The following is a 20,381-nucleotide window of genomic DNA, read 5'->3' on the forward strand; positions in this document are numbered from 1 at the left end:
TAGGCTAGAGCCGGGAGTCCCTCTGCACATTGTAAACGGCTGCTGCAGGGGGTGCTGGGAGGTATCCAATCGGATACATCTACAGATCAGAAGTGGAAAGAAGCCCATACTGTAGGCTAGCATTACCCTCCACACTGAAGCCCCAGCGTCCGGGGCTCAATACATATGGGAAATGTGGCCAAAGCCTGAAAATGGGCTTTGGCCGCATTTCCCCTTTAGTACATAAATTGAAATAATCTGTTCCAGATTGTGTGTGGTTGTCAAAAAAAGTTCATGTTTATTTCATTATTTGGAACCCTGTAATACAGTATATATTGTGTGTTATTGTTTTTCTAACTGTCACAGGATTCAAATACACACTTCCCACAGTGCACTTCTTAAAAGGGGGACATTGTGCTAAAAGCTCATAGTCTGTGCTGTGTACATTTATTTATACAGGAAATGCCAGTAAAAGCAACATCTCCTATGTGTACACATGACCACTGAAAGAGCAATTTCTCTAATGGGATGCAGAGTAGGACATTCATTCACACAGGCTAATTACAATATTCACAAGTAAGGGCAAACCAATTCTAATTAGCACTTACCATCCTTAATTACTAGCTTGGACTCACGTTATCTGAATCATGTTTCATGACAGATTTTCATTGAGCCACTTGGCCAAATCATTAATGTTAATAAAGAGGCTAGAACTGAAGTAACCTGAGGGTAAACCCAGTTTATTGCTTTTTAACAGGATTGTAGGTTGAGAACACAATCTCTGATAGGCTTGCAGGTATCTTCATTTTGCACCACCAGAGTGTGCAGACATGGCAATCAGCTGCTCATGTATGGGGTTAATGATGCCCAAACTCCATTTTGAAATCATACAAGATGGCACACAGACAGTAAAAGTTCACTCAGCGGGAGCTCCTGGGTGTTCGTGCTAGTTTGGCATTACTACAGTATATTTTAGAACTCAGTGGACAATAATTGAGAACCATAGTGCATAGAACAAAAATGGATTCAATAATGTTAAATTAGACATTGTTTTCCAGTGACGGCAGACACGTAGGACTGCTATTACTGTATTTCATCTGTTTTCCTTTCTTTCATTTCTTAAAAAAAAAAAAAGATTGTGTTAAAAGACGGCAACAATGTGAGTTTTTGGTTTCTACAGCGTTTTAACATTTCTTACAAATGGGGATTGTTTCGTAAATTACATTTGAGATCATTTGGCTGAACACAGGCCATAAATCAAGCACTGCTACAGCATACTTCATTTTCCTCCCTCTCTTTCTATTACCTTCTAGAAAGGATGCACGTCAAGAAACACAAAGTTTAGTGTTGCAATGTCCCTTAAAATATCACAGCATCATTCAAAAAAAAAAAAAAAAAAAAACACCAACTAAAAACAACCTATTTTCCTGAAAGGTCTAACATCAACATTATAAAGATATAAATTGACTAAAACTAATAGAGTGTGTGAGATAAGGATGGATGATTTCCCATCTGCAAAATGTAGCTATCATTTGTCTAAATATTCTTGCCATGCTGTGTCTCTGGAGAACAGGTAATTACTTTTTTTTTCTGCAGTATGACAGTACATGGATTGGTAAGGGTGTGTGTGTGTGTGTGTGTGTGTGTGTGTGTGTGTGTGTAGGGGGGGGGGATGTTTCCTGGAAATTGTGGGTAGCACAATTAGAAGGTATCAGCATGGTTAGTCCTCCAATAAGCATGGTAATTGCTAACATACATAACTTATACATATAATTTGGACTTATATATAGATGTTCACAGAGGCGCATTTAGGTAGTCTGATGAATTCTCAACAAATGACATTTTTAGCAAGACCTTTATGACATGAATACTATTGATAGGGATGATTATGTTGTCCTAATAAATAAAGTTGTTGGAGTCAAATGTAATACAGATAAAGATAAATGCGCTTTATTTGGAAGATTCATTATACGGACAGAAGTATTTGGTCACAAGGTAATTAAAAAATTAAGGTTTTTTCAATCAGACCACAGGTGTAAAAAAATCAAGCACTTTGCCATAATGGGGGAAATTTACTAAAGGAAATTTGTAAAAAATAGGTGTATTTGTATCCAGAAATACACTTATTTTTGACATTTACTATCCCGGAAATACGGCAATTCGTATTCGTATTGATATGCTATCAATACGAATACGAATTGCCGTTTTTTCGGGATAGTAAATGTCAAAAATAAGTGTATTTCTGGATACAAATACACCTATTTTTTACAAATTTCCTTTAGTAAATTTCCCCCAAAGTCTCAATTTGCAACAATTTGTGATGCAAAATGGGTCATTCTGAAGAGCTAAGTGACTTCAAGCGTGGTACTGTGATAGGATGCCACCTTTACAATACGATGGTTTATGAAATTTCATCCCTGCTGGATATTCCACAGACAACTGTGATATTATTAGAAAGTGAAGCATTTATGAACAATAGCAACTCAGCCATAAAATGGAAGACAACGTAAAATCACAGAAATGGGTCAATGACTGCTGAGGCACTTGGTGTGTAAAAGTCACAAAGAGTTCCAAAATTCCTCTGGCATTAATGTAAGCACAAATAGTGTGTGGCGGGAGCTTAATGGAATGGGTTTCCATGCCCAAGCAGGTGCATGTAAGCCTCACATAACCAAGTCGAATGCCAAGTGGATGAAGTGGTGTAAAGCAAACTGACATTGGACTGTGCCTTGGCAACCAGTTATTTGGAGTTATTTGGAGTCATGGATCACACTTCTCTGTTTGAAAATCAGATGGGTGAGTCTGGGTTGTAGAATGTTACCTGCTTGACTGCATTATGTCAACTGTGAAGTTTAGTGGAGGATGAATAATGGTATGGGGCTGTTTTGCAGAGTTTTGGCTAGACCATTATCTTAAGTGAAAGGCAATCTTAAAGCTCCAGCATACTGTACCAAGACATTTTGAACAAAGCTATGCTTCCAACATTTTGGCAACAGTTTGGGGAAGGCCCTTTTCTATTCCACCAGTACTGAGCCTTAGTGCACAAAACGAGGACTCTAAAGACATGGGGCGGGATTCACTAATGCAAGATTGAATCAGCATGAAATGATCCTGTACATGTGCGATTCAGACTAACTTTCTAATAGATTTGGACTGTATAGTCCAAAATTATCATGGCGCCGGGCTCACTTTACGGCGGGCTGAATTAGCTTAAAAGCGCTCGCTCCTCCATAGGGGTGCGAACAATTTTAAGCGAATTCGTCCCAGCGAAGGGTGTGAGATCGGCTTAATTCGAGTGCTGTTTTCAGTGTTTAAATGCATTAAATTGGCACCCAAATGGCACTTCGCACCCTTCGGACTTGATAGAATCCACCTATAAATGTATGCTCAGTGTAATATGCTTGTGCCTACATTATAAAGCCATCTCAATGGCACATAGGTGGCATAAACCTAAAATAATGCATTACCACTAAAATGCCATATTATTTTACCTCCTTATAAGTATAATTATTTTATTATTTCAAAAGCATGTCATTGTTGCCGACTGGTTATGACGACTACTACTACTACTACTACTAATAATAATAATAATAATGTACTTATATGTTAGTTGGGCGCCCACTATAGTTAGTACGCTCATACTCCCACTATCCATGTCGGCATGGAGGTGATTTTATATAGTGTGGCGAGCAAAGCGAGCCACCGAGACCGAAGTGTGGCGAATGGACGCGAAAAACAAAGCAAATAAAATGAGTGGGCGCCCAACTAACATATAAGTACTAATAATAATAATAATAATAATAATAATATAGCACTAACAGACTATGGGACTAGACTTATTCAATGCTGCGAGCAGGGGGAAAATCATTGAATGGTGAGTGCACAGCTGAGGATGCATTCACAGCCTTGAACTGGGCTGGAGGGAGGGAGCTTGGCAGGGCAGCATTACCTGCTCGCTGGGATCCCAATGCTCGCACCCCTGGCAGCAGGTCTGAATCAGCCAATGACACATGGCACCAGTGTGATTTGTTCCTACCTATAAGCTGACATTGCTAGCCCTGAATAACTGGTGCATTTGTCTTTCCTATTTTACCATAGACACACTATAACTTATTGCAGATCAAACAGACAGAGGTAGTCATTACAGGAAATGCTGTGCTTTCATCTCTGTTACATTACATGTACGCACCATGGCTTTTATTAAACAGATGCTACTATGTAGCCTTACAGACACCATACAAACTCTGTAATAGTATGACTGTAAAGATAAGCTTAGACAAGGACGAGCTTGCAGTATGAAAGGACAGTATGCTTCAAGAAGCTGCATTGTCAATTTCTCTGAACTGTTGAAGAATATTAGTCTGCTATTCAAACTGTTGAAACTTTGCTAGAGATGAAAAAAGTTTACAAAGTATCACTGGCTTTGTACATAAATGCTCATATCTGTAGTAAAGCCAAACTTATTCCGAGATCACCAATTGCTTTGGCTTATTATGTATAATTTATTGCAATATGACATTGTCCTACAGGCCTGTTTTTTTTTTTACATTCAGATCAATTAAATTGTACAGAAATGTACAGGACATTGCTTTGTCATATACATGCACTCTTATGTGCTTTTTAGACATGTATTGTAGACCTCTCTCTAAGAAATCATGTGAGAATTCAGAATTTTGGTAATCATGCATTGATCCCGTTAGAGTGTACTGTACCAACCACCAGCATCCAGCCTGGATCCAGAATGAAAAGTCAAAGTTATGGCTCAATTATGTGTTTTGTGGTAAATTGCATAATCATGCAACTGCCTCCCATTACATTATATGGTGGGGGACATTGCTGTGATGCATGATTCTTGTGCCTTCTCCCTGGTTCTTGTGGCTTCTTCCTATGTCCTCCCATGGAGGACAGAGGAACATTCACCTTTGGGCTCGAGTTGTCAGGGGAGTTGCAAGCAGAGGTTCTAAAGAGGCAAATAACTTCCATGCTTTGTAGTCTTGCTGAGTGTAGCATTTGTGCCCCTACTGAATTTCGATTCCAGAGGAAGTAGCACACTTTGGAAGAGATCATACCTCGGGGTCCTGGTGATAAAGCCCCGCTACTCAGACATGGTTGTCTATTGGTGTCCTGGCTTGTATATGACACAATGGGGAGAATTCAAATGAAAGCTCGCAGATGGCATCCAATTGAGCTATTCAATTGTAGTCCTATTTGGGCATGATGGCCTACATTTCAGTTTGTAACACCCACCCCCCCCCCCCTCCCAGGGGTGACAAGCTAAACTGTGTGAAAAGTGACCCATTTGACTGCTAAAATGGGACTTTCACTTCACACTTATTAGTTTAGTCAGGTTTTGGTGCTATGCCAAGGCAAAACCAAGTTGGTTTCGCCTTGTAAATAATTGCCATTCTTGCCTGATATCCTGCTCCTCTGTCAACTTGGACCCTACTATATTTATCCCCATGTTTTCATATCACACCATTTCATTTAGTAATACTTGCAGAAATACTGTACAAGCCAGCATTTTAATTGGTCAAATAACAAGGACTGGAATCAGGAAGTTAAAAGTGAACTGTGACACCCTTACTTGGTGATATTTGGAGACAGTATTATTCATTAGAGAGATCATTTATTTTATTGAATAAATATGCAGTATTCTATTTATAGGTTCCCTGCAAAACAGAGTAATAGTAGATTTTCCCATTGCTCGCTACAGTATATGTAATTTGGGCACATTCCAAACATGCATGATTAGTTTTTCTGTGGGTCTATTCAATGACACAAAGATCCATAGAATAGTAGCACTGACTGATCACTAGCCAGTGAGCTGGGGCTGAAGCAGAGACCAATATTAAATTCCTCAATCTAGGAGCCACACATACTGCCACCAAAAACACTGATAAGCATAGGTGACTGAGCCACCATTATGGGACCTTCCCACTTAATGTAGTGTGTTGTGCAGACCAACATTAATTGGATGAGTGGGCCTAGAACTGGTTAGTAGTATCTGGGGTCTTGCATATGCTTTTCCCGCTTGTAGGGAGATAAAGTAGAGATAAACTACAAACCAATCAGCTTCAAACTGTCATCTTATCAAATACAACCCGTAAAGTAGCAGTGAGGATCTGATTGGTGATTGATGCATATTTGTCCTGGTACCATAATATATACTAGCACATGGTCAAAAAAAATAACTCATAAGAGTTTACTTTGATGTACTTTCATTTAATCAGTACAATCAATGTACAGAGGATCTGGTTCAGCAGTAGACACTCAGATTCCTGATTATCAGGAATCTGGTCAGGGCCTACAGTATTTTGTGCATGTGCAGAACGGGTACTGAGTGATCGCACACAGTTCCCCTTCTGCCTCTGTCTGGTTGACAGATAGTGGAGTTGGGGAAGGGGGGGCAGCATTTACATAAAGTGAGGCGTATCACCCTATTTTCCAGGTCTGTCAAGTGCAGGGTCTGTGTCTCTGGGTGCAAACTTGCTGGCCTTGCAAGTCACCCTGCAATAGCTAGTCTGAGTAATCTGAGGCTTAAACAGTTGGCTATCTAAGGAAAAAGCTGTAACCCTCAGTCGTGATGTTGATACCAGCATTCAACAGTCCTGGAGTCACAAGTGTAGTAAAGAGGTGTCTAATACCTACCTCTGCATTTGCATTTTGAATGGATGGATTTGCAAAGCTGTTTGAGTGTGGCTTTACAAATCTGTCTACTGTTGATGCATTTCAGTGCTCGGTAATAAGCAATGGAATTCCATGGAAATACATGTTAAACAATGGTAATACACAGGTGTTATGGTCCAATAGTAAACATGCTTCTAATTCTCTGGTAAAGTGAGGATGATAGATTAGGTTTTGACTTAAGTAGTTCTGTTTTCATATAGAGCCCATATATGCCCCCCCCCCCCCTCTCTTTAGAATGTGAGCTCTCATGAGTCCTCTCTCCTCATGGGCTTTTCTTAGATTATGTATATAATTTATTTTTACTCCTTACTCCATTTAACTGCACCAACCCTAGGTCTCTGCCACCCTAATAATTACTTCAGTGTCCTATTCCTGATGGAACTGACTTTATTTACCATGTGCTTGCCCTAAATTGCCTTTTACTGAAAGTAGTTTATTCTTGTTTTTGCTTATTTATGTGTCGTTAGGCGCTGCGGAACTCTTGTGGCGCCATGTAAATAAACGATAATAATAATAATAATAATAATAATTATGAGACCACAATGAGTAAACTAGAACTAAAATCAAAACTTAAGAAAATTTTTTTATCCAAAGTGAATCTATCTATACACGTATAATGAATAAATGTATACTGACATAAATATATATTGCATACACAATGTACACATCCTTGCACAATGTGATATGACTGAGATACCAAGTCTATATATTCCAGTACAGCATTGGATGCATATCACTCTCTGTTCTACAGTATGTTAAAGATAATGACGGACTACTATCCAACCGACCGTGGTATACTGTGTGCTGTGAGTCCAGGCTTTGCCTTCAGACTAGAGTGTGACTGATGATGAGCATTTGATGTTCTGTAGTTATTATTCATATCAGGGAATCTTCAGATGAACAATGCTGACTGATGTTTCCATCCTATCAATGCTGCTCTCTGTCTAATCAGTCCTCCGCTGTGTAATAAGAACCGGCTCTATTTTGCATTTCATGGACTGTGCCCTGCTAAATCAGAATGGCACAGTGCTGTCATCAGGACTCTCAGTTCTACGTAATGATTAATAATTAAAAGAAACTGCTTGCTAGTCAGCTTTCATGCTTACAGCAGCAAATATTATTGATCCTTTGTTTATTAAATTACAAGCTTCACAGAGATTCCATATTGAGAATGACACATTGAGAGTGGAAAACACAACAAAAAATGAACTTTGCCATTAACTGCTGCTTCCCTGTCATTACGCTTCCTGTTAGTTATTAAAGTACATCATTTACAATTTCATAACACCACATGCCACTGCATCTACAACATTTCTATTGGATTTACCGGGTACCCACGGTGATCAGAATGATCCTCTGCCACATGTTACAAACAAACATAGAATTTGATGGTAGATAAGAATCGCTTGACCCATATAGTATGCCCTATAGACATCTACATGTACACACTTACCCAGTAGGGTTAATGATTTCTCAGGGGCCAATTAATCTACTGGTATATTTTTGGATTGTGGCCAAAGTACCCAGAGAAAACCTACCTAAGCTTGGGGAGACTAGTATACAAGCTTTACAGTACTTCAAAAGAGAAAAGAAAATGAATAACAAGTGCACTGTGCCGAAATTGTTCAGCAGACACTGGGGCAGATGTCTTTGGCCTGGCAAGGAGATAAACTGGAGATAAAGTGGAAGGAGATAACGAAACAACCAATACACTATGTTTGAAATAAGACAGTTTGGGAGTTGATTGGCTGGTGTTATCTCTCTACTTTATCTCCACTTTATCTCTACACCAGGCTTAATAGATCTGCTCCTTTATTTCAAAAGGGTAGTGGTGTTTGTGGGAATACCAAATGCTGTCAGCATCCCTGTGGTCAGGAGGCCTGCATCCAGTATACCAAATCTTACAACCGGCATTGGAACTATCAATGTTTCAGGATGCCAAAGCCAAATTACTGACAGCTGGCATCCTGATCCGTGAACTAGGGTCAGGCCAGGGAATGTGGTGTAGGTTTAGGCACTAGTGGTGGGACTTAGAGTCAGGCTGCTGGCAGTAGGAGGTTAGGCTGTAGGGAGGGGGAGTTAGGTTTAGGCACTTAAAAGGGGGGAGGGCAGGACAAATCCTAACCTTAAAAGGGCAGGTAAGGATAAGAGGGGGCAGGACAAAAATACTTACCTGGATTCCCTCCTTCGGGAACCCGAGGTCGGTATTCTGACCGGCCACATCCTGACTGCCAGTCATCTGTATGTATTCCATGAATACTGGAAGTGGAAATGATGGCATAAATTCTGCTCCCAAATGTTAGCTGTAGTAGGGTGAAAGATTGAAGTACTGGAGGGGGCCCGAAATACATTAAAGCCTAGAGGCCCATCCATGGGTTTAGGCAGCCCTGGACAGTGATTGCCTTAACACAATTGTATCTCTTGCCTTGCATTTTCATAGTGCAGTGAGAAAGAGCACCTCACCACTGCAATGTCCTGTATATTATGTTGCTTTTCAGGTTCTTACTGCAGATACACTGTGCAGATAAACATATAGAATATATAAAGGGTTTTGTTTTCCATCTGACCTCTAAAATTTACATTTGTACCAGGATTTAAAAGCATCTTTAACCAGTCGAAGGACCAGTTACCCTGTTACAAAGCAATAGACTCTAAGGCCCCGAAGCAATAAGTTTGTAAAGAAATCAACTCCCTTTATGTAGTCTTGACAGATTTAGAGCTAGGATTAAAAATGTACTTTCACAGATCATGATCCAAATCAGCATAAAACTACATGAAAATATGATACTTAGTGAAGTGTGGGTTTCTGGCATATCATAGACTTTTATGGAAATAAAAAGCAATTCCAAGAAGAATACAAACTGCCAAATAAGACTCGGCGAGTCGATGGGTTTTAAGATTATGAATACAATAAATCTGCATCATACTCTTTAGAGAGCCTGTATCTCTGGGACAGGATGGAGCGTACTCCTGATATGTTTTACATTCCAGGATAGAACAGGTCTATATCTCATCCATCTTATTACAAACCATAATATGTCTTAATTAAAAAGAGAAAAAAAAACGTAATACAAATTTAGCAGTAATGTAAAATATCACGCAGGAAAAGAATAATGCAGACAACAATGAATTAAACAAAAACAGTGATGCCTTCTGGCATAGCTAAAGTGATATTCCTAAAGGTATAAATTATCTACAGCTACTAAGCACACCGGGAACATACAAAAATAAAACAATGTTCATTACTGAATCACAAGTATATAGAAAATTAGAATCACAAGTATATAGAAATATAGGCAAAGACACACCATATAAAATCTCTTCTTACAATACAGATAAATAACACCACACAATGATAAAACTAATGCTGTATACACACTGGAGCGATATCGTTCACGGTTTCGGTAAGCGATGTCACCCGTCCCCCTGCTCTGTCTGTGCAGTCGCTGATGAGATTGTCAGATTGAGCTGCATGTACACAGGGCCGGTGCAAGGCACCGGAGCGCCCCAGGCGAGTCGGGGTGGGGGCGCCCCGGTGCCGGGGGAGGGGGGGTTGTCCTGTGACGCTGTCCGGGGGAGGGGGGTACCTGTCCTGCGGCGCTGTGTATGTAAAGTTGGCGGCGGAGGCAGCGGGGGTCCCTGCAGTCCATTAGAAATAACGAGCGCTATCCGCCGGGCTATGCGGAAGCGCTTCTGTTGTGAAAACACTGGCAGCACGCTGATTGGCTGAGATCAGCGTGCGCCGTGCTGCCAGTGTTTTCACAACAGAAGCGCTTCCGCATAGCCCGGCGGATAGCGCTCGTTATTTCTAATGGACTGCAGGGACCCCCGCTGCCTCCGCCGCCAACTTTACATACACAGCGCCGCAGGACAGGTACCCGGGCGGCACGGGGGGGGGCAAAATTCCGCCCTCCAGTGGCCGGCGCCCTAGGCAAATGTCTAGATTTGCCTAGTGGTGGCGCCGGCCCTGCATGTACAGATGCCAAGGTGCGATACTGTTAACGCAAGGCTGGGGATGGTTTGCGAAAATCACGCCGGTTGGTGAATAGCTGCAAATCCTTTCACAATCCATTCACGACTCACTCACCATTTCATGCTTTTTTCAGTGTGTGGCTTGTGCGTAACCCAGAACCTACTCTGCCTGTGCAATAGTAAAAGGCTGATCGGGGCTGGAGTTGACATCACACAGCCTCCCAGAAAACGTCTGGACTCGCCTGTGCTTTTCCTGACACTCCCAGGAAACGCACGGTTACCACCCACAAATGGCGACTTCCTGACAATCAAACTGCGTCCAGCTTACAAATAATAAAAACGCAGATTTTTGTTCTGTTTGCTGTCCCTTACTGTGGCCCAGATGCATGCACATCTGGGCTACGGTCACCATGCAAATTTGTACAGCAATGATCTGGTCTGAATTACCCCCTTAATGTGGCTCTGGTTTGAATATTTTAGCTGGTGTATATCAAGTGGGTTAGATAACAGTCTGAGCCAAAACTACTTTTATTGTTTTGCTGTGTTGGTAAAAAATGTTACTACACTGGAGTGCTTTAGGGAAAATTAGAAAATGTTGCATTATTATGAAAATGAAATCACTGTTAGCAAACAATCTAATTACAATTTAGGGATATGATATCATTTCAGGAGAAACTGAGAAAATGTGTTTGTTAAAATGCATTTTTATCTTTAGTTTGTTTATTATCTTTAGTGAGTTTGCTTATTAGCTGTTTTTTTTTTCTTGAGGCCCACATACATTATGCCAACAAGGCCTGAGCTCCCCCTGTATGCAATATATCGCATGTAAAGACTCCCAGGGAGCTGCAGCAGCAGTAGTGGGGGGCACTGTCAAAAGACTAACCAGCCGCTGTTTAGCTGAGAGAGCTCTCTCAGGCAATCAGCGGCTGGCCAGTCATTTGATAGGTGTTTTTCAAGTTCTTCTGCCTGCTCAGCCGCACACTGGCTGCCACCTGCTGCTTGCCCCACAGCCAAGACTTCAGCAGCTGACGCCCACCCCGCCGGCTGAACCTTAGCAGCTGCCCGGACCTGCAGATAGGTTTGATAGGTCCAGGCCTGCCCCAGAACAACCCAATCCTGCCTACAAGCCGCCCATTTGTTATGGGCCCCATACATCAGCAATCACAATTAATGGTTTTCCAGATCCAGTGATTTTTTGGCCAGATAAATGGTTTCTACAATCTATTTGACTTGCCCACACATTACAGATTTATTTCAGTGATTGGCAGATTTTTCCCATCTAAAGATTGCATCTTCATATCTGAAAGTGCCCATACATTACCTCAATCGATTGTCATTTCAGATGTTTCTTCTTTTCATAATTTAAATAGAAGAAGACGACGAAACGGGAGTGCCCACACATGTAAAAAAGAACCTCAGATAATACCAGATTATTAAACATGTTTAAAAATCCGATTCAGCAATCGATTGGTGATCCCGATCAATTTTTGATTGGGATCGCCAAAAGGGTGAGCCCACACATTAAAGATTAATTTTGACAATCATCTCCAGAACTGAGGATTGTCACAATTAATTGCTGATGTATGGGGCCCATTATTCAGTACCACTTAGTGAGCCCACATACAAAATCAACATATCTCCCATACATAATTCTACACAACATACCCTGTACCCATTCACATTACTTATCTCTCCATCAGTCCCGCACATGTCAACGGGAACATGTCATGGTTCTGGAGATCTGAGCATATGCTCTATAGAAATCACTGGGAAAATGATGCCTGATGAATATTTGTTTAATATGTGTGTGACCTGTAAGTAAATTAACATATTTCTACCTATTAAATTGTACACATGATTTACTTGTTGACTAATGTGCCTTTTATTATCTTTCAGGCTTTGAAAGACCCTACTCTGGCTGCCCGCAAAGACTTCCAAAGGGAAGCGGAACTTCTTACAAACCTACAGCATGACCACATTGTGAAGTTCTATGGTGTGTGCGGTGACGGAGACCCGCTTATCATGGTGTTTGAATATATGAAGCATGGGGATCTAAATAAATTTCTAAGGTAAGTTCTGCTAAGTTAATGTATGGGCTGCAGAAAAGAATGTATCCATGAATATATTTCTTGCAGAATATTGGCATGCGCCTGGAGAAAACTACAAAACACATGAGACTCAAATAGGAAACAATGGCAGCATTATTGTGGGAGTGCAGTTGCTTTCGCCCCTTAAGGAATCTTTCACAATCTATGGAAATATATTCCCCTGTAAGGCTCGCTGCACTCGCCATGCTTTGGGCATGGTGCCTTGCTACGCTCGGCACACTATTCTATTCTCCATCCATGCCCTAGTGGATGGTAGGGCATGAAATACCGCCTGTCGGCACATGTCGGCTCAAAAAAATAGTAAAAAACCCCATGTGGACCTTTTGACTGTCGACCTAGCCATTGTCGACCCAATGCTTGTGTCTACTAATCATGTGTCGACCTTAGCCATGTCAACCCAATGCATGTCAACCTTATATGTATTGATGTAACTGTTGGCAGAATATATGGCAGTGATTGTGGTGGTGTTAGACGACACACGTTTCGGAAGCTTAACCCAGGAATGTGGTTTATTTGAGTGAGCATGGAGATAACAGTAGTACTGAAATGGTTAACTTGCAGGTATGCAGTATATAGCAGTCAGGTACAGATGTAGCAGGTAATTACAGGAAGGTATACACAGGTGTATGGTACAGGTGTATGGCAGAGGCGTAACTATCGTCCCGCAGCCCCCGCCGTGGTGGGGAGGCACTGAGGGTATGTGGGCGCCGGGGGGGCTGCGGGACGACAGTCACTGTCTGGCTGCCTGTGTGCACCGTCCGGGTCCCAGCTCTCCCGGCTATTGCCGCAGCGCTGCTCTCACTGATACAAAAAGTGACACTTGGAAAATGGCTGCCCCCATACCGCAGACAGTTTTTCATCTGCTGTATGGGGGCAGCCATTTTCCAAGTGTCACTTTCATTAGCAGCAGTAGCCGGGAGAGCCGGGACCCGGCGCGGACGGATGCGGCCCAAGGTAAAATACACACGCACACAAACACACACATACACACACACACGCTCTCTCCCCTCAATCCCCCCCCCGCGCGCGCCACGGCTCCCCGCTGCTTTTTTTTTTTTTTTTAGGGGGGGGGGGGGGGGGCGCCCCCCTGCATTTTTGGCAGGGGGTCGCACAATTATTAGTTACGCCTCTGGTGTATGGTACTTATCATATCCTTGTAACTACAGTGGATACTGGAGGTCTCTTTGGTGTAGAAGAAGTATGCACACTCCCCTCACAGTAACGGACACTATACTCACAATGAGGTAATGAAGTGCTGCGCTGTCCTCCCTCACACTCTCTGTGGTAAGCAGCGTGCTGACTGATCAGAAAAAGGTGCGCTGCCTGCTGATGGGCTAAGTGTGTTGTCACTCTAAGGTGTCACAGCGTCTGTGGATGCTGAGGCTGCCTACCACTGATAACAGTGTCCTCGATGGGACAAACAGCGTGCAGGCTGTAGCTGCTCCTGGGGTTGCCATGGGGACAGGTGCATAGCGCACCTTACCAACTCAAACGACCATATACCATTTACACTAAAGCTTCTAAAAATGAAAAGAGGTGATATTGCTCATAGTAGCCAATCAGATTCTATCTATCATTTTCATCAATTCAGAATTTGATTGGTTGCTGTAGGCAACATCACTTTTTTTTATAAGCTTTAGTAAATTTACCCTAAAGATGCAGATGTGACAGCAAAAAATGCAAAAAAACATCAAGGGTGAAATGTAATAGGGTGCAATTTTTAGTCATGTTTTAAAATCACACTTTTTTTAAAACAACTCCCAAATGTAATAGGTTGCGATTTTTTTAGAAAGTCGGAATTCGCATGCGAGTTAATATGATGTTTAGTAACAAAAAAGTGTGGTTTTAAGTAACGAAAATGTGCGATTTTTAGACATGTGCGATTTTTAGTAATGACACTGAGGGTTATTCTGATTCACTCGGAAAGCCACAATCACTCTCTAATGGACAAAACCATATGCACTGCAGGTGGGGCTGATGTAACATGTGCAGAGAGAGTTTTGGGTGGGCAGATTTGGGTGTTTTATTGTTTCTGTGCAGGATAAATACTGGCTGCTTTATTTTTACACTGCAATATAGGTATCAGTACAAACCCCACCCAAATCTAACTCTCTCTGCACATGTAACATCAGCCCCACCTGCTGTGCATATGGTTTTGTCCATTAGAGAGTGATTGTGCCTTTCCGAGTGAATCAGAATAACCCTCAGCGTCATTACTAAAAATAGCACGTCTAAAAATCGCACATTTTCATTAAATTTTTTGATCTTTGGTTAACGTTTACGCCAGGTCATAATGTACAAAATTTGTGTCAAAAAGTGTGATTTTTAACGCAATTCGCACCCTATTAAATGTGCGATTTTCGTGAAAGCGTGCAAATTCGTCCGGTCTTGACCAAAAATTGCACGTCTAAAAAATTTGCACCCTATTGCATTTTGCCCAAGTGTTCGAATCAAATGCATAGAGATTCTCTTTTGTTTTTTAACTTAACATAAACAACTAAACTTTCTCATGGAAACGATGCTTTAGAGACTACTTATGAGATTAATAATCACCTTTCAACAGAGCTATAGGAAAATAATAGAAGCATAAATAATAACAGTGTAAGAACAATAATAATGAATGTGTGGGCATAATACATTCTTCCCATGACTGAAGGCATCTACTGTAGCAGATATTTAATTTTAATATGTGCTGAACAGAGGATTAATAAGGTTAACAATTATTCTCTTTGTTAGTATTCTCCTATTACATAGAAATCATGTTTATCATGTTTTTAAACTTGTTATGGAGTGCTACTTACCTCTTCATGTAATTATGAGCATTGCTGATATTTAGTAAATTGGACCCTTGATATTTTGCTTGTTTTGAATGATAAGCACATTCGTAATTGCTCAAGAAGCCGTAACTTTACTTCGCTGCTCTGTGGTTTTCACTTCATTTGTAAATATTTCAATTTGCAGGCATTTTTTCTTTTAAATGAAGTTGATTTCTTGATAAAAGTAATATAACTTTCTTTCTAAAGCTGAGCAATAAATCATTGACTGCATCAAATATATTCTCATTGACAGTAGCTAACATCTCTGTCATTAAAAATTAAATCGGGTAGCTACATTTCTGTGGCAATTATTAGAATCTTGCCGTAATGTTGCTTATACTGTATGTAAGGTGTTCAGTGGATCATGGATAACTGCCAACCCAACACCACTCCAAGGATTCAATTTACTAAAATAGGAATTCTATCAAAGATGGGATGTTGCCTATAGCAACCAATCAAAATCTACTTCATATTTAGCCTCTTCTAGAACAGTGTTTTTCAACCACTGTGCCGTGGCACGCTGTGTGCCTTGAGCTGTTCTCAAGTGTGCCCCCCAGATCTCAAGATGTCCACACTAGTTTACAGCCACCTCTACCACTATGAGTTCATCTTTTATTCTCTGGTCTCTTGTTTACATGTGAGGGCCGAAGTATTTTATATTTGTCTCCTGTGGGGACCAGTGTGATTGTTTTTTCCATATGGGGGCCAATCAGTTTGTTTGTTTTTCCTGTGGGGGCCAATCAGTTTGTTTGTTTTTCCTGTGGGGGCCAATGTGTTTTTTCCTGTAGGGGTCTGATGGTGTGCATTGACAAATTTTTAAATCTTGTTTGATGTCCTGCTAGTTGAAAATGGTTGAAAATCTAGATCTAAAAGATAAAAGATAGGTGGCGGGATGTTGTAACATCTGCAGCCCTGTATCGCCGGGCATCGCATTATAAATAACGGCATATGTTCTAACATATGCGGTTATTAACGCAAGGGACAGCTCTTGCGATAAGTGCTATCCCTTGCGATGCGGTGCCGGCACTGGTGCCGTCTGTGACCCGGGAGTCCATCTGCGCATGCGCAGAGTGACGGCGCCAGCCGCAGAGCATGCTGGGAGGGACCCGTAACGGATCCCTCAAACAGCACTGCAGTAAGAAGCCCATAGGCTTCTGCGGGGAATCGCCAGCTTTTGCTGGTGATTCCCTCCGCAGCGCATACAGAAATGTGGTAAAAACCCGATAACGGGGTTTTTACCGCATTTCTGTGTTAGAGAATCGCCCCCAGAATCTGATTGGTTGCTATTGGAAAAATCCCATCATTGTAAATATACCCCCAAGTAACCAGAGTTACAAAATGCCTTCAAGGTAACCTGTTTCATAGCATCTTTCATGTAAGAAAACCAGGGGTGTAACTAGATATTAGTATTTCCCATAGCAATAGTTTGTAAGGGCCCCCCATTTAGGAACTGATGGTGATAAATGTATGTAAAACATATTAATTAGACAGTATAGATGGGCCCCCTTCAGCTCTGGGCCCCATAGCAGCTGCTCCCCTTGCACCTATGGTAGTTACACACTTGAAGAAAACCACCCCTGCATTATGTGGTTCCCCAAAAACAAAGATATTTTGCAATTTGAAATGAAGACATCCTAATTGTTTTATGATGAAGTCCTGGCTGATTATTCATTTACATCTGGTTGTTGATTTTATCAAGCAAGTGGTGCAGTTATATAAACTCCTTCATGACAGACACTATGTACTGGGGTCAGATATCTTCACAGCACCTCATCAAAAGTTTAACGCTTGGTGACCGGCCACTCAAGGTTTCCTTCTTGAGAACAGCTTAAAAAAATGTGGTACTTATCAACAGGCTCCTTTACTTTATAAGAGCTCCTCCCTTCAAAGAGGCCCACCCATGGCTTTTCAGACCTTTTACTGTATCCAGATTTAATATGGGCTTTCGTATCTCAGCTGTCTGCTCTATAAGTATTTCTGCCTTCCATTAGACATAATTATATGAAGTTCTGGTCCCCATAGCTAAATCTTTGTATTTTTTCCATGGTCAATTTTATGATTAGGTTCCCAATAGGGGCGAATTGGCAGCGGAACCACAGGGAAGATCCCTGCTTGGCCAATGATTGGCTAGTTATTTATCACTCGCCTATGAGAGTGATGTGTGCCTAACTTCTAAGTGATCTAGTCAGATCAGTGGCGTAACTATTAAATAGCCTCCCCCCCGCCACAATCTTGGCAGCGCCCCCCAACGACCCCCTTACCCCTCCACAAGGTGCCGCTGCCGCCTCCTCTAGCATCCTCAAAAACTGTCTGCAGTATGGGGGCAGCCATTTTCTGAGTGACACATTTTTTATGGCAGCAGGAGCCGGGAGAGCAGGGAGAGCCGGACCGCAGACTGATTCGCCGGCGGCAGGTCCCGGGCAGATGCAGCAGGTAACAATAGCCCCAGAGCCCCCCTGGCACCCTCACCTTCTAAGTGCCTCCCCGCCACCGCAGGGGCTGCGGGCATATAGTTACATCACTGAGTCGGATCACTTAGAAATAGCCATAAAATTGCCCTGTGTACTGTATATGGGCCTTAAGGCCTTTTGTTTTGATGCTTCCATTCCATACAGTATGTTACATACTTACATAGTAGGTAAGGCTGAAAAAAGACTTGCGTCCATCTAGTTCAACCTGGTATAGATATCAATTTCTGATTTGGTAGGTTCTGGTATTTTACAGACAAATTATATTTCTTATTTGTACCCATGGATGTTTTTCTCCAGTAAATGTTTGTCCAACTTTGCCTTGAACGCATTTAATGAGCCAGCCGTTACCACCTCTCTGGGAAGAGAGTTCCAGAGTTTGACTGTTCTGACCGTAAAGAAATTCTTTCTACTAGCTGAATGAAATCTTTTTTCTTCTAATCTATACTCATGCCCTCGCGTCCTAGATTCCTTTCTAGTAGAAAAGAGGGTGCGTGACAGTTCCTTATATTGGCCCTTGATATACTTGTACATGTTAAGCATGTCCCCCCTTAAACGTCTCTTTTCTAATGTAAATAGTCCCAAATTGCTTAATCTCTCCCCGTAGCTTAAATTCTCCATTCCGCTAATAAGCTTTGTTGCTCGCCTTTGGACTTTTTCTAATTCTATGATGTCCTTTTTATAGTGTGGGGCCCAGAACTGTACTCCGTACTCTAGGTGAGGTCTCACCAATGCTTTATATAGTGGCATAATTACCCTTGAGTCCCTAGTTTCCATTCCCCTCTTAATACATGCCAGAATTTTGTTGGCCTTTTTTGTAGCTACATTACAATGGGCACTACATCCTAGTTTGCTGTCTATTTGGACTCCTAGATCCTTTTCAAGTATGGAATTACCCAGTTCCTCTCCGCTAAGGTTGTAACTTGCACACTGGTTGTGTCTCCCAAGGTGCATAACCTTACATTTATCTACATTGAACCTCATCTTCCATTTTTTTGCCCACTCATCTAGAATTGCAAGATCATTTTGAAGCATGGTGACATCTTCTGATGATTTAATGACTTTGCTAAGTTTTGTATCGTCCGCAAAGATGGATACATTGCTGAGTAACCCTATCCCAATATCGTTAATAAAAATGTTAAACAAAATGGGCCCCAAAACCGAACCCTGGGGCACTCCACTTAGTACCGGTATCATATCTGATATGGCACCATTCACAACCACTCTTTCTTCTCTATTACATAGCCAATTCCCTACCCATCTGCAGATATTATGCTTATACTCTTATCTTCCAGTATGAGCCCAATCTATGGAGCAATGGGATTTTTGTTGGTGCATATCGTATGCTTCTTTTTAATGCATTGTATTAAAGATTTTTTTTTCATCTTATAAATTAAAAATGATTATTCTGTTTTTCTTTTAAATGTTGGAGTGTTAAAGGTTTTAAAAGCAGCTGTGGTTGTTATAGATTGGTGTCTCTTTCTTTGATTTAATATATATGTATTTGTACTTATTATTTCTATTAAGGCTAATATGCAGCCCTTTTGAAGACTAAAGGGCTGCTCATCCAGCTCCTGAAGTGTATCAGGTTGTTCATCACTGAATTAAGATCTGTCCTTTGCACCAGTTTGATAAAGGTCCTCTAGTACCTACAGAATAAACATAAAAGTGGACTGCGGGGAGTTTGCGATGTTTAATCTCTGAGTTTTTATGGAAATGAGCACTGTGTGCTACAGTTTATTTGCAGAGGCACTTAAATTGGTTTTGATGTGCATGGATTTTCAACATTATTTGCCAGGCTGAGAGAATACTTATGAAGCAGGCACAGCCTTTGTAGTAAATTGTCTCCAACATGTGTTATATTTAATGAATAATAACATCCGTGCCATTATTTCAAAGAATGGAGTGTGGAATGCAAAGCCTGTCCAAATGTATTGGGCAATGTCAGGATTTAGGCTGTCGTCGTGCCTGTATATTAAGTCTTTTTGGCTGTGCACTAGTACACAACAGCAATAGCTGGTACTGGAACATTTCAAAGTATTAAACTATACATGGAAGGAATGTTTAGAGTTTCTAAGCAGTAGAGACATTACTTTAGTTGGGTATATGGATCATAGGATAGACAGCAGCTAGGTCAACAAGCATTAGGTCGACACCACTAGGTCAACATGCATGAAGGTCAACATGACTGGAGGTTGACATGCAGGGAGGTCAACATGCATGAAGCTTGACATGTGGTAGGTCAACAGGGTCATTAGGTCGACACAAGCATTAAGTCGACATGGGGAAGGTCAACAGTCTAAAGGTCGACATGGGGTTTATCGCTTTTTTTTTTGTCCCAAATTTAAGCA

General features: G+C 41.4%; 1 protein-coding gene and 1 long non-coding RNA gene across 4 annotated transcripts in view; one reads left to right on the forward strand and one right to left on the reverse strand.

The window, feature by feature from the left end:
• NTRK3 (neurotrophic receptor tyrosine kinase 3) overlaps positions 1-20,381 on the forward strand; it is a 572,243-nt gene that overhangs the window by 486,781 nt on the left and 65,081 nt on the right. For all 3 annotated transcript variants that reach the window (XR_014473528.1, XM_083184207.1, XM_083184208.1), the window contains exon 15: positions 12,535-12,707. Coding sequence is in view for 2 of the 3 variants with exons in the window: in XM_083184207.1 (XP_083040333.1) it covers positions 12,535-12,707 (173 nt within the window). In the remaining variant the exon portion in view is untranslated. The remainder of the gene's footprint in view (positions 1-12,534; positions 12,708-20,381) is intronic.
• Positions 704-14,163, reverse strand: LOC146075222 (uncharacterized). Its single transcript, XR_014473529.1, has 2 exons — positions 13,985-14,163; positions 704-1,097 (listed from the first exon to the last, which is right to left on the reverse strand). It is a non-coding gene; the product is annotated as an uncharacterized LOC146075222 (long non-coding RNA).

The sequence above is a fragment of the Crinia signifera genome, chromosome 4, assembly GCF_055691185.1.
Source record: "Crinia signifera chromosome 4, ASM5569118v1, whole genome shotgun sequence".
In the NCBI taxonomy this organism is placed as follows: domain Eukaryota; kingdom Metazoa; phylum Chordata; class Amphibia; order Anura; family Myobatrachidae; genus Crinia; species Crinia signifera.